The sequence below is a fragment of the Prosopis cineraria genome, unplaced genomic scaffold (genome assembly GCF_029017545.1).
Source record: "Prosopis cineraria cultivar Desert tree isolate PC_DT_omini unplaced genomic scaffold, ASM2901754v1 PC8, whole genome shotgun sequence".
In the NCBI taxonomy this organism is placed as follows: Eukaryota; Viridiplantae; Streptophyta; class Magnoliopsida; order Fabales; family Fabaceae; genus Prosopis; species Prosopis cineraria.
In genome coordinates this window covers 2032455-2059362 of record NW_026555339.1, presented here as the reverse complement: position 1 = coordinate 2059362, position 26908 = coordinate 2032455, and the positions used below count along the sequence as shown (strand labels likewise).

At 36.1% G+C, this 26908-nt stretch overlaps 4 protein-coding genes and 1 pseudogene across 4 annotated transcripts; 4 read left to right on the top strand and 1 right to left on the bottom strand.

Annotated features, from left to right (window-relative positions):
- The first annotated feature begins 760 nt into the window (after nucleotides 1-760).
- Nucleotides 761-2603, top strand: LOC129317072 (octanoyltransferase LIP2p, chloroplastic-like). The gene is made up of 4 exons (XM_054961409.1): nucleotides 761-1297; nucleotides 1373-1634; nucleotides 1753-1903; nucleotides 2232-2603. Exons 1-4 carry the CDS (start codon nucleotides 1176-1178, stop codon nucleotides 2549-2551), a joined length of 855 nt encoding a protein of 284 aa, XP_054817384.1. The 5' UTR covers nucleotides 761-1175; the 3' UTR covers nucleotides 2552-2603.
- Nucleotides 2604-9278: 6675 nt separating this feature from the next.
- On the top strand, nucleotides 9279-11227 carry LOC129319095 (allene oxide synthase 1, chloroplastic). The gene has a single exon (XM_054964139.1). It carries the CDS (start codon nucleotides 9338-9340, stop codon nucleotides 10895-10897), a length of 1560 nt encoding a protein of 519 aa, XP_054820114.1. The 5' UTR covers nucleotides 9279-9337; the 3' UTR covers nucleotides 10898-11227.
- A 4327-nt stretch (nucleotides 11228-15554) lies between these two features.
- Nucleotides 15555-16205, top strand: LOC129318315 (ethylene-responsive transcription factor ERF098-like). The gene has a single exon (XM_054963043.1). It carries the CDS (start codon nucleotides 15798-15800, stop codon nucleotides 16203-16205), a length of 408 nt encoding a protein of 135 aa, XP_054819018.1. The 5' UTR covers nucleotides 15555-15797.
- An 821-nt stretch (nucleotides 16206-17026) lies between these two features.
- Nucleotides 17027-18660, top strand: LOC129318178 (protein JINGUBANG). The gene has a single exon (XM_054962807.1). It carries the CDS (start codon nucleotides 17171-17173, stop codon nucleotides 18521-18523), a length of 1353 nt encoding a protein of 450 aa, XP_054818782.1. The 5' UTR covers nucleotides 17027-17170; the 3' UTR covers nucleotides 18524-18660.
- A 338-nt stretch (nucleotides 18661-18998) lies between these two features.
- On the bottom strand, nucleotides 18999-26693 carry LOC129318177 (inactive protein kinase SELMODRAFT_444075-like; annotated as a pseudogene).
- Nucleotides 26694-26908: the final 215 nt, after the last annotated feature.

The window sequence follows — 26908 nt, the reverse complement described above, 5'->3', positions numbered from 1 at the left end:
CTATTTATGAACGGTGAATGTGGATAGTATCATTCGCATCGAATTCTATAGAGTCAAACAAGGAAATGATCCTCGGTAAAATTACCTTTCCATTAAATTCGTATATGTTCAACATTCTGGCAGGAGTTTATGTCTGGTCAAAGGAAACTGAAAATGGTAGAAACAGGAATAGGCCCCGTTTAGTTCTCCCAAAGTAAATTGGGAGAGAGGGAGGAAGGAAAGGGAAAGTATGCTCCCAAAAATGTTTGGTTGACTATGGAAATGAGAGGAGAGGTGTTTGACGGGAAAGAATGTTTCATTTGTATTAGAGGCAGAAAAGAAAGAAGAATAAGAATGTAAATTATCCAAAATTCCCTTCATCTAACAAAATAACATGATTATTTTTAAGTTTTTGACAGTAAAATATGTTAAAAAAATCTTTATCATCAAAATTTATTATTTTAATAAATTAGGCACATGATAATTTTAGTTTTCGGTAATAAAAGTTAAAACGATAATGCTTATTTAACAAAATTCATTTTTTAATTAAAATTAGTTAAATAATTAACATATGAAAGCAACTGTGGACAAAAAGCACCATCAATTCACTTGGCAATGAGGACGTCAGATGACACTTCTACCATTGGCGATGCCCTGATTAAAATAAATTAACAAGAATAGTTTTTCATTAGGGGAAAAAACAAAGAGATGATGCCAAAAAAGGAGAAAAAAAAAAACAGAAGAAGAAGAAGAAGCTTCCAGGTTATTAACCGTTCTTTCTCATCTCTTTGCCATCGCTGAATGCTTAAAAGGGGAATAGGGAAATTATGTACATGTTTTGAGATCCCAAGCATCATATTCATACCCTCGGTTAAAATTTAGAGAAATTGTTGGATAAAAAAAAATTGGAGAAATTGTTAAGAAGGATCAAATAGTAAAATTATTTGGATAAAAGGGCCAATTGACTTGAACTATCTTGGCAATTGACTCGAACGATCTTGGTATTTTTGCTTAAACAACTTCATCATGGGTCATTTTTAATAATTTCCCACTAAAATTTCCTCGTTATTATCGCCGGAGTGTCGTCGATCCCGTCACTTTGCTAACCTCTCTCAGATTGCTCCGTCACCCACAGGCCTCAGCCCCTGCCCTCGCCGAGATTCGTCTATATTCAGTTGCAGGTGCTATTAAGCTATATGACCTTCTTGCTCTCTAATTCTTCTCTCGCATTTCCTTCTCTTACTCACACGAAACTACCACCCCGCAAGACGCGGAAGCAGGTCTCATATATCCCTGCATTCCATGCCCAGCGGAAGAGGTGAGTTGCTTAATCTATTATCGCTATTTGCTCAATCTTCTTCCTTGCCTTGACTGTAATCATGAAATTGGGCAGCTGCGAGCTCATCGATCTGCACCACAAGCAAATTCCGTATAAAGTGGCGTGGTCATGGCAGAAGGAGCTGGTCAGGGAAAAGAAGGCGCAGATAGGAGGTGGAGAATGTACGGACACGCTCATTGTTCTGCAACACCCACCAGTTTATACATTAGGGACTGGCAGTTCCGAAGACAACTTCAAGTTTGACATTGATAATGCCCCCTTTGATATCTATAGAACTGAACGAGGAGGAGAAGTTACATACCACGGCCCTGGCCAGGTTTTTGCTCAAAATTGCCTGTTGCGTCGTGTTGAAATGAATTGATAGAAAAAACTGCATATTAAGATTTAAGAACCTGGATGTTTTACACGAATCCTAATTTGGTGTTGCGTTGCAGCTTGTAATGTACCCCATTATCAATCTCCGAAATCACAAGATGGATCTTCATTGGTACCTCAGGAGCTTGGAGGAAATCGTCATCCGCGTTCTTTCTTCAACATTTTCAATAAAGGCTTCACGTATTGAAGGTTTAACTGGGGTCTGGGTTGGTTAGTGTCTCAATCCTTTTCGCTGATGTGGAACAAGTCCACTTTGAATATTAATTCCTCGATTTAATTTCATCCCTCCATTATATTCTGTCTCGCCAAAATTCTCTAACTGCCAGCAAAAACATCGGGCCACATGCCCATCAGGTCAGAAAATATTTCATTTTATTGCATCATTTTTTTTCCCGGCTGAACTAACACTTGCAGGCTTGAAACCTTACATAAGCCGAAGATTCTAGTTTCATATATCATGACCCTTGAATTTGAAAGGATTCAATTATGCTTACCATTGGGACTATTTTTAGCATATTCTCATGAAAGTATGTTGCAGGAAACCAGAAAGTGGCAGCAGTAGGGATCCGAGTATCTCAGTGGATAACCTATCATGGCTTAGCCCTCAATGTCACCACCGATTTGACTCCTTTCAATTGGATTGTCCCCTGCGGAATACGCGATCGTCAAGTCGGAAGTATCAAGGAGTTGCTGAAGGAACTCGGCTCGACAGCAGAATTGCTTCATTTAGATGACGCCACTCTCATTTACATCACTCACAAATCTTTGGTTAAAGAGTTCTCACATGTATTTGAGCTTGAGTGCCTTCATAAAACAATTTCCGTGCCAGGATCATATGAAGGGAGGACTCTGAACTGACTGGATTCGATGATTATCTTTGTAGTAAAATTTCGACTGATCAGCCAAGTTAGATTTAGACATTTCAGATTTAAAATCTTCCTTTGTAACTTTTTAAACGGTAATTTTTTAAAAAAAATGACAATATTTTTAAATTCTATATTTATTAAAATTAAAACATGTTTAAAATATAATGAAATTTGAACCATCTAAAAATTAACCTGAACGCTCTGTTTAAAGGTTCCATGGCACCTCCTTGAACATAGACCTGTCAAGAATTATTATGTTTAAAGGTTTGATTCTCTAATTTCCCCTTCATCTTTAAATAGGCTTCCAAAATCCAAAGAGCATCTCTATGACAACCACAGGCTTTTCTTTTCATTTTGCACAATAAGCGTGACCGTTTGATATATGTGAAAATCTTGACCCATTCAAAATTTAAGACACTGCGATAACACTACTATTTTATACTCATGTTGATGCTGATACTAAAGTCATGAAGAACACAAAACTAACAAAATATTGAAGTAGCCACACCTCTTCTACCAATCATAAAGACATAAACTCAAGAGGCACCATCCTGATCATAGGTGCCGAAGACTCTCCAATTTCCAATTTCCTACATATATCAAACAAGATCCAAAGAAACATACACAGGAATGCTCTCCCCATGGAAGGTCAGAAAATTCTCAGCTACAAGCTACCACCCCTATTACTAGGAAAGTCGCGACCATTGCAAACAATTTGTTGAATTAAGGCTGTGAAAGTAGTCCGAAAGCCTGGTAAAATTCAGGAGACTTAGGCCGCCCTGCCATTGAATACGTCAGCCACTGAACAAAATCAACAGCTTTCATCAGTTGATGCAACCTATGCTCCTGGCATATATCAGTTCCAAATGTTACGCCATTGACTAACTTTTGAAATCAAGTCTATTTTCAAATGCAATGGTGATTAGATGCCAGCAAGATGACCCACACTTGTCCAAATATCTCTAAGTGCCAATTGAACAGCACACGCAATTGAAAAAAGGAGCTACTACAACCAGAGATAATGCTAGGCCAGCCAGGTATGAATGCAAGAACAGATTTGACCAAAGTGGTTATGCTCGCGAGAGATAACAATTTCCCTTTCCAAGTTGATACAGCTTTCTTTTTGAGTTTTTAGAAGTCGTTTAGACTTTTCTTCTAGGGAAAAATTTAGAGGAGGCGTGGTTGGGAGCTGTAAGCCTCCAAACTTCATTTTCTTTTCTTCTCGTACTGCATTTTCCTAACCCCCTTTTTCCTCCTACTTTTACTACTTTTTTTCAGCCACAAGCCACTAATTCATCTTTGTAACTGTCAAAATCCTGATGCTGCAATTAGAGTCCAGGGATTAATATGACAGACTTGATTTAGTTTTCTTCTTCATTTCATCTATTTTGTCCTTAGTTTTTTTTTCCCTATTTTTCTGCATTTTACCGATTTGATCGTTAGAGTTGAAATTTGGTTTGTAATTGTTGATTTGGAGCTCGTGGATGACTTATTCATTAATCTAGCATCTAAGGAACGAAATGCATGAGCTGGACCAATTGGTGTTGCTCTGTTTTCTATGTGCCTTTAAAAAATCTAAATTGTGAGTATTATTGGGTTGATGTTAATTTGTGATTTCAAATGGCATTGGTTCTAACAATATCTTATTTCTGGGATGATTATGTGAGGAATTTTCCGTAGAAACAGGTAAGAGGATTTTCGGATTAGATATTGATTTTTTGGAAGAGGCTGAGGGCAATTACGAGTTGGTGGTTAATCTTAACTAGTCACATCCACTATAGCAATCACTTGTGGCGTTAATTATTAGTCAGAAAATTTTGATGTCTACGTTGACTAGTGAATTTAATTTCTATAAAAATCCCCGTTTTTGAATGTTTTATTTGTTTAAATTGTTCATTTAATTTCCTAATTTGATTGTTAAGCAATTAGTTCTTTAAGAAACGACTTAAATTGCTTTACACTGCAATCTAATTATTTTGTTTAATTCTTCGTGATTCAGCGTTTCACGATCATATATCAAGGCGATGGGGACTATTTTTTAATATAATTGTTGAATATCTAACATTATTATGTTGAATTTAGTTTCAATCTAAAGGAGATTATTTGGCAATGTTAAGGCTGAATTCAAGTATTGTGACATCTAATTTTTGAGTGGACTAAGTTTTATTTATATTTATTAGTGAGATAGCAGTTGTCATAATCGGGGAGATTAAAACAGTTGCCGGGCACTATGCAAGGCTTGTGTTGGAGCAACGGAACCACCATGTCAAGTTACGTGACGTTAACAAATATACTAAAGGGAAAGAGTGGTGGGTATTTATTCTGACGGGGATAGTTTTGAAATGCTATTCAATTTTTCTACTACGGTAAAAAGGGTGGTGGACTCTGATGTGTTTTTTTCGACTTGATTTGATTTGATATGCTGGCAGTGTCGGGTTTTGTTTTTAAAAGGGATGTGATCGGGAGAGCAAATCAATGAGCCCTATCCCTTGTTTCCGACATTGTTGCCGGAGTTCTTATTTTTTCAACGGTGGCAGCGCAACTAGCTTCTTCTTCCCGATTTATTTTGGGTTAGGGTTAGTGACGGTGATTTTTTTTTTTTGGAATTAGGACTTGGAAAAATATAAGGATTTCTAGAGAGTTTTTATATTAAAAAAGAACTTTAAAATCTAAAATTTCACCACATTCTTACATATCTATGAGAATAAAATTTTGTTAGAAAATATCAAAATATTTATAAAATTTTATGGATGCATCAACAAGCATTCATTTAATTTTGATATAAAATCGTAAGTAATTAACAATAACCCATTTAAAAATGAGTAAGTTGCAAAAATAAATAATGCATGTTCAATTGTATAAGTATAGGTCTTGCATAAGTAAGCATCCATTTGGAATGTGATAAGTAATTTTACCTGATTAATCACAACCAATTCAGATTTAACAAGTGATTATAACTAATAACACAGTTTTAATTATATAAGTATTGGTCTTGTATATATAAGTATCTATTTAAATTTTAACAATTAATTATACATAATTAAAAATAACCCATTAAATTTTATTAAGCTTTAAGGGTAATTATATTTTTTTCTTATAAAATCTTATTTCCATATAGGAACTAAAATAGTGCGGCCTTTGATGAAAACTTTCTTGAGGTCCTTAGATGACATTTTTCCCTAGAATGTTGTGCGAGATTGGCTTTTTGTATTTTGTGTTCTAGTTTATATTATATAATCTGTGTTTCTCGGCCAATTGGCAGAAAATGATAAAAATTAGAAAAAATATAATCATTAGTCCCTATAATTTTATTAAATCTCACATTTAGTCTCTATAATTTTTTTATTGTTTTTAATTCTTATAAAAATTAAAAATGGTGAAAACACTGAATTATAGGAACTTGAATAATAAACATCACATAATCTTATTAAAATTATAATGACTGAAAATATTGAAACACTACAACAAAAATTGCACTTTGTAAAAAGTTATATTTTTGCTCCGACAAAAATTTGTGCTTGGAATTGTAGTGAATTTTCAAATTCGATTAAATCCAAAATGTAAGTTTTTTGTTTTTTTAAGACTTATAGTGTGATTCTCCCAAAAAGAAAATTTGATAAACCTATAGAAATTAATAATGGTGTGTTTCCTAAAAATTATCGACTAATAACACACAAACCCCGCTCTCTGACCTTCGCAGACACGGCCTACTAATTTGAAAGTTCCGTAAGTAGATAAGTGCCAAGCGATGATACCTTTCAACTAACAAAATCCAAACCAAAGTCATTATTCCGACCGCAGGGGATTTGATCGTACGTACAACAGTTCATTGGTTAACAAAACATTCTTTCACATGTATATTACAAAATTCAATTTGTAATATCAACATGTGAAAGAATGTTTTGTTAACCAATGCAATTCCTCTTTTCAAACTGTTGTACGTACGATCAAAGGATAGTGGAAAAGGGGGCTCCATATTTAATATTTTATTTAAGAAAATTGAATTTTGGATGCCGTCAAAGTAGTTGAATGTTTTTGGACATGTGTAAGTTTTTAAAATTGCAAATTACAGAGGATGTGGTCGGAGGTCGTGTGTGTGTGTGTGTGTGTGTGTGTGTGTGTGTGTGTGTGTGTGTGTGTGTGTGTGTGTGTGTGTGTGTGTGTGTGTGATTATATGGGCGTTGATTTAAGGGGGGAAAACTACGTGAAGCATATTTCCTTTAATCTGTATTAGAAGACACGTTTTAAAGAAATATAGTTCTTATTATAAATTACAAAGTAGTGTATTGATTAATTTTTTTTACATCACCTCTGTTTAAAGGTTGATGTAATTTTTTATAACTTGTTAAGATGTAATTCATGATTAAGGGTGTTTAAAATTGTATTTATTTTGATCAACCCATATCTATCTTGATTATATTAATACGGGTCTATCTCAACCAACAAAAAATTGAGACTTGACATTTGTGAAGACTGTCCCATCCTCATATCATATATATATATATATATATATAATTCTTTTATTATATGTATCAATTATTATGTTATTTTTATTGTTTATTTGTTTATATTTTCTATTTATAAATTTTTTATTTACTTTTTTTAATACTTGAATAGTAAACACCTCTACCTTATCTCATAATTATTAAAATTGATTTGAGGAATTAAAAACACAAACCTAGATTACTGCCATTCAAGTAATCTAATAAATTTATTTTTAAAATGTATGTATGGTTGTTGCTACCTATTATGATATGAATTTATAATCCAAAATTTAAATATGAGTTTATAACTATTATGAGCTTATAGTTTAATTTGAGTTTGTAATATGAACTGATGATCTGATTTGATGATTAAATTTGAATTTATGCACATTTTTTGTTTCATTCGTATATGTTTGTTAATGGGTATTTTGTTAAAACTTAATTCACATTATGAAAAAAAAATGATCGCCGCACACCTCTTAGAAATATGTTGAAAACAATAAAAAGAGATCTTAAAGTTAAAGTTATAACTTCAACACCTCAGATATAAGCAAGGGTTGTTAAAGTAATTATTAGGACGTCTCAATCCTGTCCTAACTTCTACTAGAATGGAACAGCTTATGGGATGGGATACAAGACAAAACTTGAGCCCAATCATTTTTAAAGACAAGATATAGGATAAGGGTTGAACACCCCTAATTTTAAATATGATCTCTTTTAAGTTTTAATTTTAAATTTGTAATCGTAAGGTGCATAATAAATTTTAAAAAAAGTTTTATCATATTACTATCAGACCGACTATGTTATATAGTAGTGAAAGCTTTAAGGAGACAGCAAGAGCATAAAGTTGGAGTAACAGAAATGAGAATGTTATGATGGATGTGCGGACATACACATAAAGATAAAATTCGAAATGAGCACATATATAAAAAAGTGAGGGTAGCATCTATTGAGAAAAAAATAATAGAAAATCGTTCGAAATGGTTTGAGCATGTATAAAGAAGACCATGAGAGGCACAAGTGAAAAAAATGAAATATATAACTTTGAGCCTTGTTAAGAGAAATAGAGGAAGACCTAAGAGAATACTCTTAAAAGTTGTTGAACGTGATCTTTTAATTAATAATATTTTTAAAAACTTAATAAATGATAGAACATAATAATATTTTATAATTTATGTAGTCGAGCTCACTTAATGAGATAAAAGTTTGTTATTATTGTTGTTGTTGTAAGTTCTAACGAAGCGATTGAGGATGTTTTATAATAAGACACGTGAGAGCAGAGGGAGGTACATAATTGGATGGAGGATAAGAGCATAGAATAATGGTGGGGGCGCTGAGGACGGAGCTGAGGACCATCATTAGACTTTGGCTGAGAAATTATGGACGGAGGGCTTCCATTTCGCCGCTGAAATAATTGAAGCACCTCTTTTGTTCCGTTTATCATAATATATCTTCGACAATTGAGGGTTATGTTTCTTTGGAAGGATGGGCCCACGGCCCACAATATTTCCCTCACATGTTCCATTCATTTTTCTTAACCGGCCACTCGGCAGCCTACACCACCTGTCACTTCAGGCACCTTCAAAGTTCAAACAACATCTTTATTTTTTCCCCATTTTTGAAGAATTGCATTTCCTAGTTACACTAGCATCTACCTCATAGTATGGCATAGTGTGTGGTGCTTCATTATTTTAATTTGGCAAAGCTCTCAAACGGAGGAATGCGTACAGGGCCACATCATGTACAAAAGTCGAATTAGTCAAAACACGGAAATATTGGAAAATGCAGCGTCACGGTCAAAGGCTATGCGGTCAACTAGACCGACTTTTCCGTGAGGAAAAGTAAAGTCCATCCCACTCTTCTCCAGTTCGCACGACGGCTGAAGCAGCAAATTAAACTACGAGATCCTTTTAAACATTTCGCGTCATTCTTTTGTTTGTTCAAACGCGCTTCCTTAATTTATTAGAGTTCAGACTTTAGAGCATTATTATATACTATACCCGAAGAAATGCCGCACGAGGGAAATTTTGAAACGCTCTAGTTCCGAAAACGACATTCCCTGGTGGCACGAACATGGACCCGGCACTATCATCATTTTTTTAATTTTCTTTTACATCCAACAAGCATACAATTAATGCACGCATTCCACGGCCCCCCGTCCAGCTTCAATAATCTATCCCACTGTCAGCTGCCTCCTTTTGTGAATATAAAGTCCACCACACTCTCCAAACGTCTCCAACAAACCTTCATTCCCTCTTCATCCTTATCCCTCTGCTCTACTCTGCTCTCCTCCAATGGCCTCCACCATCTCTTCTCCTTTTCTCCAACTGCAATTTCCATTGACCAGAAAATCGCCCAACCGTTCCACTCCCCCATTTTTTGTTCGTCCTGTCACTAGAGCCTCCGTCTCCGAGAGACCATCCTTGGCCGTACCGCCAGTAGCGCCTGCAGAGCTTCCCGTCCAGAAAATCCCTGGTGATTATGGTCTTCCTCTTATTGGACCCGTCAAAGACCGTCTTGATTATTTCTATAACCAGGGCCGCGACGAGTACTTCAAATCACGCATCCAGAAGTACCAGTCAACAGTTTTCCGCACCAACATGCCGCCCGGACCCTTCATCTCTCCCAACCCGCGCGTCGTCGCCTTACTTGACGGAAAAAGCTTCCCCGTGCTCTTCGACGTCTCCAAGGTCGAGAAGAAAGACGTGTTCACTGGCACTTTCATGCCTTCCACGGAGCTCACCGGAGGTTACCGAGTTCTCTCCTACCTCGATCCCTCCGAGCCCGGGCACGAGCAGCTCAAGCGCCTCATGTTCTTCCTCCTCAAATCTTGTCGTGACAAGGTCATTCCTGAGTTCCATTCTAGCTACGCCCAGCTCTTCGACACGCTCGAGAACGAGCTTGCCGCGAATGGAAAAGCTAGCTTCGGCGATGCCAACGATCAGGCTGCTTTTAACTTTCTGGCTCGATCCCTCTACGGGACCAACCCGGCCAATACCAAACTCGGGCTAGACGGCCCAAAGATAGTCCAGAAATGGGTGCTCTTCCAGCTCAGTCCTATTCTCATTCTGGGCCTCCCGAAGCCCATTGAAGATGGCATATTCCACACCTTTCGTCTCCCTCCAGCCCTGGTCAAATCAGATTACCGGAGGCTGTACGATTTCTTCTACGAGTCCTCCGGTTCCGTGCTGGACGAAGCGGAGCGTTTGGGGGTGTCCAGAGAAGAAGCCTGCCACAACCTATTGTTCGCGACGTGCTTCAATTCTTTCGGTGGAATGAAGATATTCTTCCCGAACATGCTGAAGTGGATCGGGCGGGCAGGGGTGAAACTTCACACGGAGTTGGCGAAGGAGATCAGAACGGCGGTGAGGTCGAACGGGGGAGAAGTGACGATGAGGGCGATGGAGATGATGCCGCTGATGAAGTCGGTAGTGTACGAAGCATTCAGAATAGAACCGCCAGTAGCGTTGCAGTACGGGAAAGCAAAGAGAGATCTGGTGATCGAAAGCCACGAGAAGAGGTTCAAAGTGAAGGAAGGGGAAATGTTGTTCGGGTACCAGCCATTCGCAACGAAGGATCCGAAGATATTCGAGAGAGCGGAGGAATTCGTGGGTGACAGGTTCGTCGGGGAGGGCGAGGAGTTGCTGAAGCACGTACTATGGTCAAACGGGCCAGAGAATCAAGGTCCGACGGTAGATAACAAGCAGTGCGCGGGAAAGGATTTCGTGATGTTGGTGTCGAGACTGTTGGTGGTGGAGCTGTTTCTTCGGTATGATTCGTTTGAGATTCAAGTCGGATCCTCGCCGCTGGGTTCTTCCGTCACGCTCACCTCTCTCAAGACTGCAAGCTTTTGAGCAACTTTTCCGCCTGATTTTGGAATCAATGGGATTATTGTTTATCATGTGCCTTTCATTCCAAGAGTGGGAAAAGCTATAGAAGACAATGACAGGTAAAGAGCCAGGCGGGAAGAGAATCAGCTTTGGCCTGGGAGGAGGGGCCAGCATGTTATTATTGTATTATTACACAGGATTTTACTTTTCATTTTTTGATTATTGTTGAATATCTTATGAAAGTTGACACTACAGGGTCGACGCCCTAAGGTGCTTCTTCTTCTTCTTCTGACTTCTTTGAAGCAATCTAACATTTTAGCTGAGTAGGATTTGTATGGTAAGATCTTTTAATTAGGCCGGTCCATGATTATTAGTTGTGAAGAGGCAACGCAATCCAAATTGAATATGCTAAAAGGAAGACGACTTGAAAATGAAGTGAAGAATTACTGGGACGGTACCCTCACATCCAAACTTGAGGGTTACTGGAAAACACAGTTGGGCCACACTTTATCTTAATTAGAAGTAGGAAAAACTTCGTCGGCAAGATGTTGTTATGGTCATGAAGACAAACAAACTCAACACCTAAAGCGTGGACCCTTCTCTTTGATTCTTCTCAGTGGACCTTCTCCTTATATAGAAGATCATCAGATGCATCTTCTTCGGATGACTTACAAGAGGCCGTTGCATGTATACCTAGGAGCGTTGGATGAATGAATGGTAAGAGGACGAAGAGGCACAAAGGATTAACAATATTTGGGACGGTACTGTCATATCCGTGAGAGGGGGAAAAAGCTGAGATGGAGAAGGAGTGAAGCACGCTTGTGGTTTGCGGGGGGGAGTGGGGGGGCCTCTAGGTTTGCACTTTTAGTTGCCCTTTCATCATTATCATCTAAGTATCAATATAATTAATATTAGAAAAAATTAATTTACAAGTTATCATAGTTTTTCATGATTTTGGATTATGTTTTTATAATTTATTTTATTTTAATTAAGCTTTTATAATTTGATGATTAAATATGGAGTAAATTGGCTCAATGACCATGAAAAATATAGTTCTTATAAATTATAAATGAAATTTTTGAATATTTTTTAATATGACCCATTCACAAAATCATTTAGAGATGATTTTTTTATTATATTATTAAAATGATTTGTATAAACTAGTTCACGAATATATCACTTGTAACTAATTAATTGATTTTAATTTTTAACTAATTGAATCACATCTTGGCACACACGTTTATCATATTTTTTCCCTTTTTACAATTGTTCCTTCCCATTTTTGGTGGGTGAAACAATCAAGATGATATTCACAGATTGCTTTTTTGTTGTCCTAACAAGTGTAATATTTTGTAAGAGATGTCCTAATATGAGTGATTCAATTTTGTGTCTCTACAAATGAGTTTCGTTGCTAGGCTTCCTTGAGTGAAAATGAATGTGAACCCAAAACTTTTATTGTAGAGAGGTATTTGATTCTCCTGATAAACTAAAATGTCCATAATTTTTTCAGACTAATTTTTATCTATTTTGGACAAATGACTATGTTTTTTTTCATGTTTCTTATCTGCGATTTCTTATCTACAATAGTATACTAGTAATGTACAATTGCATATCACTAATAAACTATATCAGTAAAAACTTATCAACAATATTTAATCTTATAGATATGAAAATGCTTAATCTCATCATTTCTTTTCTTTTTATTTTGAAAGAGAGTCAAATGAAGCTCTCTTCGGTCTTCGAGCATTTGAAAGAAGAAGGTTACATTATTTGCAAAGAGGGTAGTTTTGTCATATAAAGCTCGACTAAATATTAAAATGGTCATAATGTAAATATAACAAATGTTAGGCTGTTTATTGGATTTGATTATATAAATTGGGCTATATATGCAAAAGCTCCTTAAATATGTTGGTCTCTAATTGTTAAAATTCTTTAATTTTCTCTTTTAAAAAATAAAATTAAGAGCTTCTATTTGTTTATTAATTTCACAATTTTTATAATTCAAAATTTCTATAATTAAGTTATGTTTTCTAAATAACTTTTATATATATTAAATTTTTATAAAAAAATTAATAAAAATATAAGTATTGTATTAAATCAATTTTTTTGCTAAAAGTATTTTTTTATAAATTTTAAAAGTCTTTATTTTGAAAAAGTCAATATTTTTAACTTTCAGGAACTAATATATCTAGTAGATCAAATTATAAAAATTTGATTAAAATAAAATAAATTATAAAAATTTAATTTAAAATTGAAAAAAATGGAAGGATCTAAAAATTAATTTTTTAATATAATTGCAATTTAATTTGGAGCTCGGCATTCAAAAAGTTAGGCCCCGCTATTTTCCTAGGGTGTGGCCCAATATAGCATTTTGAGTTCAAGGTTTTAGCTTTGTCATGAATGCTTTTTTTTTTTTTAATATAAGGTCACGACAAAAATATCATGAAAAAGATTAAAATTAAGTCATATCAGAAGTTAAAATGCTTTTGTAATTTATGAAAGCGTCATTAAATAAAGTAGTATTAAAATATTTGCTTGATACCTTGTGAGCTAAAAGATCAGCATAACGATTTACTTCTTTGTAGACATGTTCTACAATAACTTTTTACTTCCTCATAATGAGATTTTTAATGCTTTTTATTATTGCTGAGAGTGAATGGCTCTAAATGAAGCTATCATTAATGAGGGATATAACCTCCATTGAACCAAAACAAACTTTAATTTTTGAAATTTTAATATTTTAACAAATGTTTATCCCTTTTAAAATTTTTATAAGTACAACAATTGTACTGTGTTGGTAACTAAGGCTTTTAAAAAATCATTTGATCCACTTATCCTTGCTATGAATGCTTCAAGCTTGGAGTTCGCATCTAGTTGAATTATTATTGACATGACAAAGAGACAGATGTCGAATGGTTAACATGTGGACGCTGTTTTATTTAACATGAGTTACAGTTTGACGGCATAAACTTAATAAAAGATCAATGCTAACCTTCCTTTATAATAATCCATTTTAAATTATCAACTATTTTTAAATAAAATTTAACATATTAATAAATTTTATTAAATACACCTAACCACTTTATCTTTTTAAAATAAAAATATAAACTTTTAAAAATATTTATAATTTAATATATTGAAAAGAAAAGAGATAAAATTAATTACAGAGGGAGAAAAAATAATATTAAAATTGATGCATTTAATAAAACCTCAATCTATTTAAAATATCTTATATTTTAAAATAAAAAAACTTTTTTAAAAATATTCAATAATTTGAGAGGGACGGAGTATCATACCCACGGTGACTGTTTCTTGCCATTGTACAAACATTCTCCTATTTCATCAGAAATGATGCGTGCGTCCAAAAACCACAGAACCACCTCTGTCTTGCCTACCCCCTTACGTCTTTTGTGCACACTTCATTTTCTAATTAACCATCACCTTTAAGGAGTCATTATTTCAACATTTTGGTGCAGTAAATGAAAAGAAGTTGAAGGATGATAACTTCCTCTCTAATTACTTGTAATCTTTGAGAAGATTTAATTGAATTTATATATATAATATGATTACAAAACAAAATTACTTACAACATATAAAAATACATATTTTCTCTTTGTTGAAAAAAATACAAACTTTGCAAGCCGCTTTTGGAGCCCAACCAATCTAGAAAAGCCCAATTTCTGTACGAGTTCTATTATTGATTTAGAAAATTGTAATTTCTACATCAATGATCAGTTCAACTACACTTGCGCTATAAATAATCTAAAAAAGTTGATTTTGCATTAACATAAAAAAATCTTTAATGCAGCGTGTATATTAAATTCGAATGAAAATAATTGAAATTATTCCTCAATTAAAAATATTTCCAGCGACCAGTACTAAAAGGAAGCACAGGGAGCATATGCAAGCAGACAAATCGAACTGTGAAGGAGGAAGGAGGGAAACTAATACTGGCATTCCTTTCTTTTTAAAAAAGGAAACAAATAATCCGCTCGTATTCATTACTCAAATTGTTTCAAAAAAATTGATTAATCCTAATAATTATGTTTAAAATTTAAAATATAATTCTAAATTAACATACCCTTGTTACTAATTCTTAATTTATTTTTCTAATTTAATGTCATTGTCATTTGATGAAGGGAAATTTTTAAGAAATATATCATAAATATTCCTTAAAATTGTTATTTTGTTTATAAAGATACAAGGAACACCCGTATTAAGTTTTGTTCATTTTTAAAGAGGAAAGGAACATATAATATTTAAGATGAATAAGCGGTACCTTTTCAAAGGCAGACGACGAGCGACGAGCAGAGTGTGATGTGGTGAATTAAAGTGCGATATAATAACTTACCCCCCCCCCCCCCAAAAAAAAAAAAAAAGTGCGATATAGTGAAGTAATAATAAAAAACGCCGCACCCAGTCCTTCCAGAATTGCAAACATAATCACAACTCAGGTTGGTGCTTCTGCCGTGAATCTGTTTCCGCCCCCACGTATACCTGAGACGAAGATATACTATTTGTCGCAGGTAAGCACACACGCGCATCCCCATGTCTTTTTTCAAATTTGATTTTTCTTCCAAAACAAAGTCGAATTAACAAGTAAACTTAAAATAAATATATCACGAAGACCAGCAATTTTCATAGGCATATCACATATGTACTTTTTCCTCTCAGTAATTTCTTTCTTAAAAAATAAAAATAAAAGAAAGAGTAATTAACACACAAACCATAGTGGATGGATCGAATTTATCTACTGCCCTGGATATGCTGGCATATAGAAGAACCTTTCGGAGCAATTCCAAGTACGTCAACATACAATTCAACCTTTCCCACGTACTGTGTGCGTGTATATATATCATGCAAGGCAACCGATGACACACAGTGATTTATATGTACTCTTGCTATCTACGCAAGGCAATCGAGCATGGAGGAGAAGAAAGAGGAGAACCCGACGGTAGAAGTGCGGTACCGCGGAGTTCGGCGGCGGCCGTGGGGGAAGTTTGCAGCGGAGATAAGAGACCCGACGAAGCAAGGGGCAAGGCTGTGGCTGGGGACATTTGAAACAGCTGAAGAGGCGGCAAGAGCTTATGACAGAGCTGCTTACAACTTCAGGGGTCATCTTGCAGTTCTTAATTTTCCCCGAGAATACAATCTTCCTTCTCCTCCGCCCTATCAGCCATTTTCTTCATATCCTGCTCGCGGAGGTGATCACACTGCCACTTCCTCAACTGCTGGGCAGCGCGTCCAGGAGGAAGTTGTTGAGTTTGAGTGCTTGGACGATAAGATACTGGAAGAGCTTCTTGAATCTCATGAGAAGAACAAAGGAAACTGAGTATTACTACTTTCTTTTAACTGAAATCATTAATGAATTTAGAATTCCAGAATAAAAAAATAATGGAACAAAGGAAGCGTTAAAATTAACACACACACACATTGTGTTTCTCTGTGGTCATGAGAGTTGAAGACTATGGAGGCATTAGGCCTGTGTCAATGGTAATTAACCATTTGTCGTGAGTTCATTCCAAATTCAAGTATACCCTTCAAGGAGGGTTCTTTCTTCACACCCTAAAATCAATTTTTCTTACGAGTACCTTTTGCATTGTCCATTGTTCGAACGACTAGTTTTTGGTATTTCCCAGCACCACCATTGCATCTGCAGACAAATTGCTCCTGATTCCACTCCCTTCACCATGCTCTCTAATTAAGTTCACAAAATATAACAGTACAATATAGCCGGGGGAATATCAAACTCTTTGTACAAGTCTAGAGGATGCATGTATGACTTGCTCATGACTTAATTGAACCGAGGAATAATTATCAACCAGTTTTATGCAGAGTCTAAAATAAAAATCAACGAGTCTGTTTATTAGTTTTATTTTTAACATGGCATTCCAAAAAAAAAAAAAAACTCAGCTTATCGTCAACCAAAAATACAAATTGTTGCAAGTGTCAGCACCTTGTTGATCTGCCATCAATAATTTAGTTGATTTAAATAATGTATATAATTTTTAAAAGAACAGAAATGCATTAATGCATTTTACCCAAAAACAAAAAACAAAAAGAAGAGAGCGTGCAGAAATGCAATCTGTGTCCGGTGGTCTCCCGGGTCGAGTGATATATGGTATTCTTAGGCATGGCGGTCCTGGTTTTGCTCTAGGCCAAGCAATCCAACAGCGTCATACAAAGCTATCATTTTCTTTATTCTGTTATTTTGTTGACAATAATTCCTGTGTTGCATGCACCCTTGTTCCCATAATGTGATTGTGGAGGAATCGGGGAATAGATATTGGTGAGCTAATGACGACGGAGAGACCTGACGCCATGGCTTTCCACGCCAACACCATGCCCCGCCCCATCAACATGCATTCCGACTCCGAAGACGACTACGCCGCTCGCGAGAGTAGCGCCTCTGCCGCCAGCCACGGCCACTTCGACTCCGGCCGTATCAGTGGAGAGGGATCCCCCATGATGATGTCACCTTGGAATCAGACCACCATGCCTCCCTTTGCCAGCTCTTCCTGGTCCACTGACGACGAAAACGTCCCACAGAACAGTCTCATCGGCTCCCTTGTTCGTGAAGAAGGCCATATCTATTCCTTAGCTGCTTCCGGTGACCTCCTCTACACCGGTTCCGACAGCAAGAACATTCGCGTCTGGAAGAACCTTCAGGAGTTCAGCGGCTTCAAATCAAACAGCGGGCTGGTCAAAGCGATCATCATCTCCGACAGGAAAATTTTCTCGGGCCACCAGGACGGTAAGATTCGCGTCTGGAAAGTCTCCCCCAAGAATCCCAGCGTTCACAAGCGCGCCGGCACCTTACCTTCCCTCAAAGACATTTTCAAGAGCTCCATCAAGCCCAGCAATTACGTGGAGGTGAAAAAGAATCGAACCGCACTATGGATCAAGCACTGCGACGCCGTTTCGTGCCTGTGCTTGAGCACGGATAAGACGATTCTGTATTCGGCTTCGTGGGACCGGACCATAAAGGTATGGAGGCTATCCGATTGCAAGTGCATGGAATCGATCAGCGCCCACGACGACGCGGTGAACTCGGTGGCGTGCGGGTCGGACGGAATGGTGTTCTCAGGATCCGCGGACGGAACGGTGAAGGCGTGGCGGAGAGAGCAAAAAGGAAAGGGGACGAAGCACGTGGCGGCGCAGACGCTGCTGGAGCAAGAATTTGCGGTGACGTCATTAGCGGTGGACCCCACGGGGAGCATAGTGTACGCAGGGTCGTCGGACGGGATAGTGAATTTCTGGAATAGGGAGAAGCAGTACTCGCACGGAGGGGTGATGAAGGGGCACAAGCTAGGAGTGCTGTGCATGACGGCGGCTGGGAACTTTGTGTTCAGCGGGTCAGCGGACAAGACGATATGCGTGTGGAGGAGAGAGGGCGATATCCACACGTGCTTATCGGTGCTGACGGGGCACGATGGGCCGGTGAAATGCTTGGCGGTGATGGAGGACAAGGAAGCGTCGGCGAAAGGAGATAAACGGTGGGTGGTGTACAGTGGGAGTCTGGATAAATCGGTCAAGGTTTGGAGCATTTCGGGACAGAGCCTGGCAGCAGCGCAGCAGCTCCCTGATTTCGACTCCATCCCGTCCGACGGCAGCTTCTCTTCCTCCATCCGACCCACCAACAAAAGGTAATTTCTTCAGCTCCATTATTTTTCCACGCCCGCCTGCTGGTTTTCAGGTCATGGTTGGGGGATGCACCCCAATTTATACATGCCGCCAAAAGTTTGTACTTCTAACATTATATGCAGAAAATTAGCTTCTGTGAAGAATGTCGGAATCCAATTCATTTTTCATTCTATGACTGCGCATCTGATATAATCATTTGTATGTATGTCAAACCTCAGGTGTAATTCTTTTGCTTTCAATTCGTGGGTCAATTGATGAACAGGCCTTTTCTTTATTTACAGGGAAGGGGAAAAAAAAGAACGTCTATAGTTTATACCGCATTATATCCGTACTAAGAATCTAAGTGACCGCGGCCTTTAAATTTCTTTCTTTCTATATTCGTCATATCCGGCTATTACCTAATATTCATATTGAAGTTCCCATCCAAATACGTGTGTGCATGGGTGTAGTCACATACGAGTACATCGTTCATGGCCATTCATTCATCTAAGGAAACTATAGCTGGGAAGAAAGACTACATATCACCTCTAACAAGACTCGTCGCAACAGATTTGTCAATGTACAAATAGCAGCCAGATTTTGTGTGGTTTTTTTTTTTTTTTGTGGGGTGGCGCCCCGGGGGGGGGGGGGAAGCGTTGGCATCTCCAAACACGCATTTAAGCATATAGTGATAAATACAATGCGAAAAGGATCTGGTATTGCGTTGCAACTTGTGATGAGCTTGGACCTGCAGAGATATTCAGGCGTCCCATACAGAACATAATGTTTTCAAGTGCCCAAATTGCCTTCGTATATGTATTAAAACTTGTGTGCGGGGATCTGGGTCGAGGCCCGGCGAACTTTATCAATGTGAGAGCCTACGAGAATGGCTCCTTGTACCTTCAGGTTGAGTATGGGACGTCAGTCCACTTAAATGGCCACTTCTGTTACCAACGGAGTTCAGGTCCAAGCCAATAGGACGACTTGGATCGCCCCCTTCCAGCATTCTGAGGATCTACAATAAACAAAAGCATTGCCAGTTCATAATTTGTCTCAGGGTAAAGCAGATTTTTCCCTCATTTTTTCGTGAGAAGTTCTACTCCATGTTCTTGGAACCAGATTTCATTGAGAATTTAAACGCTCAGACCTACCTTCGACATTGGGGGTCTGACATCAGGATCTAAACGCAGACACAAGGAAGCAGCTCGGGCCATTGCTTGTAACTGAAGATCAAATTCTTGTGACGCCTCAAACTCCAAGCATGGATTCAGAAGTTGTAGGTTTTCTAAAATATGATTGGATTCTAACATGCGCATTGGATGAAAGAATTCGGAAAGAAACGAGGGTCCATTGTTATGTTCCAACTCACTAATTCTTCGACCTGTTATTAACTCTAACAAGACAATTCCAAATGCATACACATCTACTTTACATGTAAGATTTCCAGCATCCAAATACTCCGGCGCAAGATACCTGGGCTTGTTCGAAAAAAAGGAATGACATTAGAATCAAAATATAAACAAATGGTAGCTTGATAGCACGAACAGAAAAGTACCCCGAAGTTCCAATGATTCGATCATCAGTATTTATGTTCCATTCCGACTGCCACCTTGCAAGGCCAAAATCCGCCACCTAAATTTGTTGAAAATGATTAGATTTACGAGGTTCATTCGAATATAATTCTCGTTCTGTAATATAGTGATCGCAAGTTTTGGCCAAAGCAATGAGCCGATTGTAAGCAGACTCTATCCATATGGTAAAAGAGCTCACGCCATCATTTCTGAAAGCAAACTTGTGCATTTATGTTGATTTTCTTTATCAGACTCTTACAACAAGGTAATTGAGGGCATGAGTCTAACATAAAAAGAAGTTTCAGGGTAAGAAATTTGGGATTATTGTTTCGGAACCACAAGATTGCGAAAAAAACAGAGGCATGAAGATGAACCAGAGAAATTACCACAGGTTCAAAATCATGGGTTAAGAGGATATTCCTGGGTCGAAAGTCTCCGTGCACTATACAGCCCACTCTACAATCTTCATGAAGGTAGCGTAGGCCCCGTGCAGCTCCTATTGCTATCTTTAAGCGCGAGTTCCAATCCAGAGCGCATCTGTTCGTACCTGCAAATATACAATACATAAGAAAACTTTGATTCGAGCATTAAATTGTCGAAGAGAACATGATTATATAGAAACTGAAAGGCTCCCAAATTGATGAGGGTCCCTAACAAAAATTTGGATTTGGTAAGCTGATATTTCGGTGATTAACTTAGAAGGAAGCTAGTGCAAACCATGCAGATAGAGCTCGAAGGATCCATTGCATATGTACTCATAGACTAATATCATCATATCGCCTTCGACGCAGAATCCTATCAACAGCACAACATTTCTGTGTTGCGCGCAGCTCAATACTCGCACCTCCCTACAGAAATCAAGATCTGCTTGAGAGCCAATAAACTTAAACTGTTTCACTGCAACGACCTGGCCATCTCGTAGCACTCCCTTATGAACTATCCCAAATCCTCCTTCAGCCAAAAAATTCAAATCTGAAAACATATCAGTGGCTTCCTCTATTTCTTTGTAAGGGAAGCGTCTAGGAGGTTTTCCAAAAGCTGGTGCTTTGTTTTGACACTCTGAACAAAGGGGAGGAGGCACGGAGGAAGTTCTGACTGCTGGAACGGTATCCCTGATGCCTGATTTTACAACATAATTTCCACTTTGTGCTTGCTCTTGTCCTACTTCGTCAGTCCACATCTCCTGATCACAATGCGCAAATCTCTCAAGTAAGGTTCTAGAAGTGGGAGATTTAGATCTTCGATTGGTTATTGTCATCTGAGGTTTCTCATCGACAAAGTGATCTTGAGGACTCCAAAACACACTTTTGTCATCACTAACCACAGATGCAATCGGGGATTTGGCCAAAGCAAGGGTCCTTTCCCTGTCCAACTCTAAGGCTAATAATGGTGGCTGGTCGTAAAAATTTTTTGGTTCGTTGATTGGTCTACGTTCCCTTCTTTGTGGACCATGACCCTCGAACAGAGGATTTTGTTCATAAACCAGGAAAAAAGAAGTCATGGTATCAGAGGTTGACACCGAATTTACTAATGTAGACGTTATATCAGTAGCTACTGCTTCAGGGCTAGTGACTGGGGTGGAGGGCTTCAATAGGTGACCTCGTGACCTTCCAATATCCATTCCTGGGGAAGAAGCAGCAGAGAAGGTGGGGGTTTGGAAATCATCAGAGCACCCTAAGTTAAGCCTTAAAACTTTTGGCTGTGAACCATTCATCATCACGATACTACAATGCAGTTCATCCATGCAATGCTTCACCTCTTGTTTCAACTTCCTATTTCAGAAACAGTAAAAAGCAATTAGCTGACTGATATTTCATCTGGGCTTCAGCAAAAGTTCCTGTTTAATTTATTTCTGAGTGAAAGTAATAAGATGCGATTATTCAATATTAAAGAGCTCAGAGGTCTTCACAAAAAAAAAAAAAAAGGAACTCAGAAATCAGAGAGAATATTCCTCAAGCATGTCTTTGGGGGTTATTTTTCCTGATCGAAATATCTTTGGTTTTGTTAAATTCCATTGCCCCTATTGTGAATCTACAAAATTTAATTGAGCCCTCCTACATAGCAATCTACTCTAAGACATCCTACTTAATCTAAAATCCTCGTTTTGGATGATAAATGACCAATTTGCAATCAGCTAAATAAATTGAACATACAGCTCGGAAATAAGAAAAATACTTTTTTCACGTTTAATTACTTGTCCAGTATGACCCAATTAGACCCGCTGCATCTTGCTTCAGTTGCCACCGCACCACTTGGCGTACGCGTGACCACCTTGATCTTCACCCTCACCTGTTTTTCATGAAAATTATATGACAGTAAATTTAACAAGCGAATGTGTCTTCCCAACAAAACCGTCGTTCATTATTTTCTCTCCCATGATGTTCTAGACATCAATTTTTAAAGCAATGAATGTGACCTCTATTCCCTTGCCCTTGAGGATCGGATGAGGGGGAGGGAAGGAAGGAAGAAAGAGACTGATTTAAAACATTACATGTCGGTGGGAATAATTACCTTTTGTTTAGCATTAACAATATTTTTAGGAAGAATGGTAAAGAGATCTAAATTAAATAATTTAAGTTAGGTCCTAAGTGTTAAATTTTAAGAATTTATAACTTAACATCTTAATTTTGTAACTCAATTATGATGAATTTATAACTTGTATTTCAAATTTTACTAAAAAAAGTAATTTTTTTAATTTTCAACCATATTAAAATTTAAAAAATAAGTTACAAATTCATTACAAAGCAATTGTAATATTAAAATATTGGGTTGTAAATTTTTGAAAGGTGGCACTTGAAATTGAACATGAATTAATTGATCTTTTAAGACCTCTTTGTCATTCTTCCATTTTTTTTTACACTTCATAATCACCTAATGATGTCATGAGTAATATCAATTCTTTAAAAAAAAAAAACAAAAAAAAGGTACAATTGTATAACGTAACTTACCATAACATCGAATGGGATGACCAAATGACTCCATCTCCATGAGTAAAACAGGCATTTGAATTAATTAATAAATTTTAATTTTAATTTTAAAATTCATATATTTAAAATTTCTTTGTTCTAGCAGTATAGAAATCCATAACAATAAAAATAAGTTATCTTGCTTATATGATTTATCCAACAGTTTGTATAGTATTGGAAGATGATGGTTGATATTTAAAATAAATAATATATGTTAAGTGTTTGACATTTTAAAGGAGCTATAACAATTTACTTGAATTTAAATCAAATTCAAATTCATAAAATTTTATAAATTTAAACAATGCATTTGATCTAAAACCATATTTTACTTATCTAAAAATAATATAATAATAAGTTAATCATTTAGTTCATCATGCACTAGGTCGTCCTCAAAAAGTTTGGCCTATTTGCTGCCGTATGCTAAATTTCTCATCAAAATTTCACGTTTTGAAAATGAAAGGACCAAAAAATAATTTTTTGGTGAATTTATTTAGTGAAATGATACTGAAAAAGTTTCTCCCCACATAATGACACTTGGATTTAAAACAACAAAGTACATATTATGGTAATTCAAATACTGAAAACAACAAACAGGGCCGTAGAAAGCTAATATTTATAAACAAAATGTAACTAAATTTTATATAGAATTAATAATTTAGACCAAAACCGACGGGTCAATTCTAACCCGCCTGAAAATTTAGACCCAAATTCAAAAAAAATAATAATTTTTTAATGTTGGAGCTTATTTGGATGGCTCAAATAACCTAGAGAAATTTTGGCCAAGCTTAATCGGATTCGGGTTTGGCCTTGATACCTAAATAAAAATAATTTTTTAAAAATAATATATATAACTAAATAAATATTAATTAATTTTTTAAGTTTTATATCATTTTATATTAAAATACCATATATTTTAGTGTATTACTATAGTTATTTTTAAAAAATTAAAAATATTTATATTTTCCTATTTTTATTATGTTTGATTAATGAAATATCTCAAAATAATATTTAAAATATATTTTAATATTTTTTATATTTTAAGACTTAATTTTTTTAAAAAAAAATTTGAGTTCTATACATCATTTGCCTATCCAAAGAATTATATTCAATATTTTTTATAAAATAAGATAATTAATTTTAAAGTAAAAATAATTATAAAATAATTTATAAGATATTAATTTATAAGTAAAGAAAATATTCATAAATAAATTATACATAATATAACAAAACAGTAACAGAACCACTTACCTGTAAAGTTGATAAGTTATTATTTTATTATTTTAAATTTAAAATAATATTTTATGCTTAACAAAATTATTTAAAAATAAAAATTGATTGAAAATAAAGAAAAAATATTTTTTAGGATAGCCCAAAAGTGTTAGTGCCAAGCTTGACTATATAAATTTTTTAAAAAGAACAAGATATTTTAAACTTGATTCGAATAAACTAACCCAAATTGAGCACGACTCGAATAACCTTGTGCCTGAATTACCGGCTCTAATTTTACATATTAATAAAAAAATTTATTTAATTTAAAAATCATAAAACCATAACATTTTTTCAATTCTACCCCTAATAGATATCATAATTAATATCATTATAGTAGGTAAGACACATAATTAATATCTCTTTTACTTTTTAAGATAAGACTAAAATTATTTAATTAATTATAAAGTGTAGCAGATCAGGACTTCATAAGACATATAACAGGATATATCAATCTTAGAAATATTGCTTAAACAATATACTTGATCGATCACATGTCAAATTATGGCTGTCAGAGAGAATATTGGGATATGAAGCTTATGATAATTAACGATGAACACTCAATAGTTATTACTAATTTTTTGACAACCAAAAATAATTCCCTCATTGAAGACTAGTGATAAAAAAAAACGCAATTGTAATTTAAAATTTAAAATTGAAGTTTGTAATTTTGATCGAAAATGTGCGTGTAAATCTACTGATATTGCTGATCTCCCAATTAAATGCCTCCTTACATTATACTCCCTTTAGTTCTATTTAAAAAATACCTTCTAGAAGTAATTTTTAATTCAAAATATAAGATATTTTGTATTAATTAAACTAGTTTTTTCAATTTTTTTTTCTTCTTGATTAGGGTAAACGCATGTAACATAGCTGTATTATTATTTAAAATCAAAGATAAAAATAAAAATATTTCTCACCTTTTTATGATATAAAAAAATTAATTTTTCTTAACATATGTGAAACAATTGAGAATGTTCCATAATAAAGATATAAGAGGAAATACTTACATACGTACATATATCATGATTTATTGAAATTTCCTATCATTTACTTCGAAGTTTACCGTAATTCTAGGCATGTGCAATAATTGAACGGTCGTTTTTAACAATTATCACGAAGCACATGCGAAAACCGATTGAACAAGCCAATACAGCCTGGAGCAGATCAGAAGTCTTCGCTAACACGTCGCGCTGATCAGAAAGACCAGTATTTGCTCTCCAACTTCGTCCAAACATAAATAATAAATGGAGAGGACGCGACGTTGCAAATAGAATATAGTTTTATGATTATTAGGTCTTTCCAGGTATTCAGCCTAATTAATCACAAATATATAATTTTCCACAATAAATTTTTCACGCCAAAAATTTGGAAGATAGGATGTGGCATTTGCAAATTGGATACAATGATTAATGGGTCGCTTTTAGGTATTCAGCCTAAACACAAATTTTCACAAAAAAAATATTGATTCTAATAACTTTTTAAAAATAATTTTCCCTCAGACAAAAAAAAGGGAAAGAAAAAATATTAAATATCCGTTTTCGCGAGGCAAAAGCCACGTTGTTTTATTGTTTCCGCCTTAAACGTACCTAACTTTGACGATCACTTATATGGTGTAACATTTAATTTAAGCAAATGCCTAATCGAGGTTTCCATCTGAAAGAATTGTGGTTGGTTGTGGTAGATACCTTAATAGAGTAGTCCAAACCCTATCACACATACAGAACGTAAAATTTTTGTTTCGGTAAATTACTAAGTTACCTCAGTATGATTGTGCAACTGAAGCACCATCTGTGCACAAGACTCGGAGATTTCATGAATCCTCTCCGGCAACTTTTCCCTGCGTCCGTTCGTACAATCTCCTGCCATCTTGAAAACTGCCAGAATCTTCTGCCTGTAATAAACAATGTAGTTATCCGAAGCTTTCTCCACAACCATACAACTATAAAAAGCCTTGTTTATTCAAATTTGAAACAAAATCAGGAGGCAAACCCTATGAATTTTGATCACTAAATTCGATTGAACAGCTGGGAGAACGACAACAAATGAATTCTGAATTTCGAAAGAGATTTCTGAGTATACCAGTTCTCTCGCCACAGTATACAGCGAGCAGCGTGATGCAATCACTAGAGCGAACGACATGAGTGAGTGCCCAGGTCAATGCGGTCTTGGAGATCACCCTCTCTGCCTTCACGGCCACAAGAACTTTATTGGATGCCGCGGACACGGTGACTCTGTGCCTCGCGCTCCTCGAACCGACAGTTTCGCCCCTCAACATCGTCCTTCGAGGTCCAGATCACAGGTGAAATCTCCTACCGGCAGATCGGAAAGTGCAGCAGATGGATGGAAATGTTTGGGCGCCCCGGGTTTGACTTGCGTTTCGCGAGACGTTTGATCGTTACATAACTGCACAGACTTGAAGGCTCCATTGGAAATTCATCGACCCTAGTTAGTTTACTTAACCAGGGTTAATTGAGGAGTTACTTGTTAGTGGTCTATTATTTGTGACGTAGCAGCTGGCATTGTTGTTTATTAAGATCCCAATTTATAGTCATACAACGGGTGCCACATATACTAAAAAATTTAATTCAAAATTGAATCATATATTG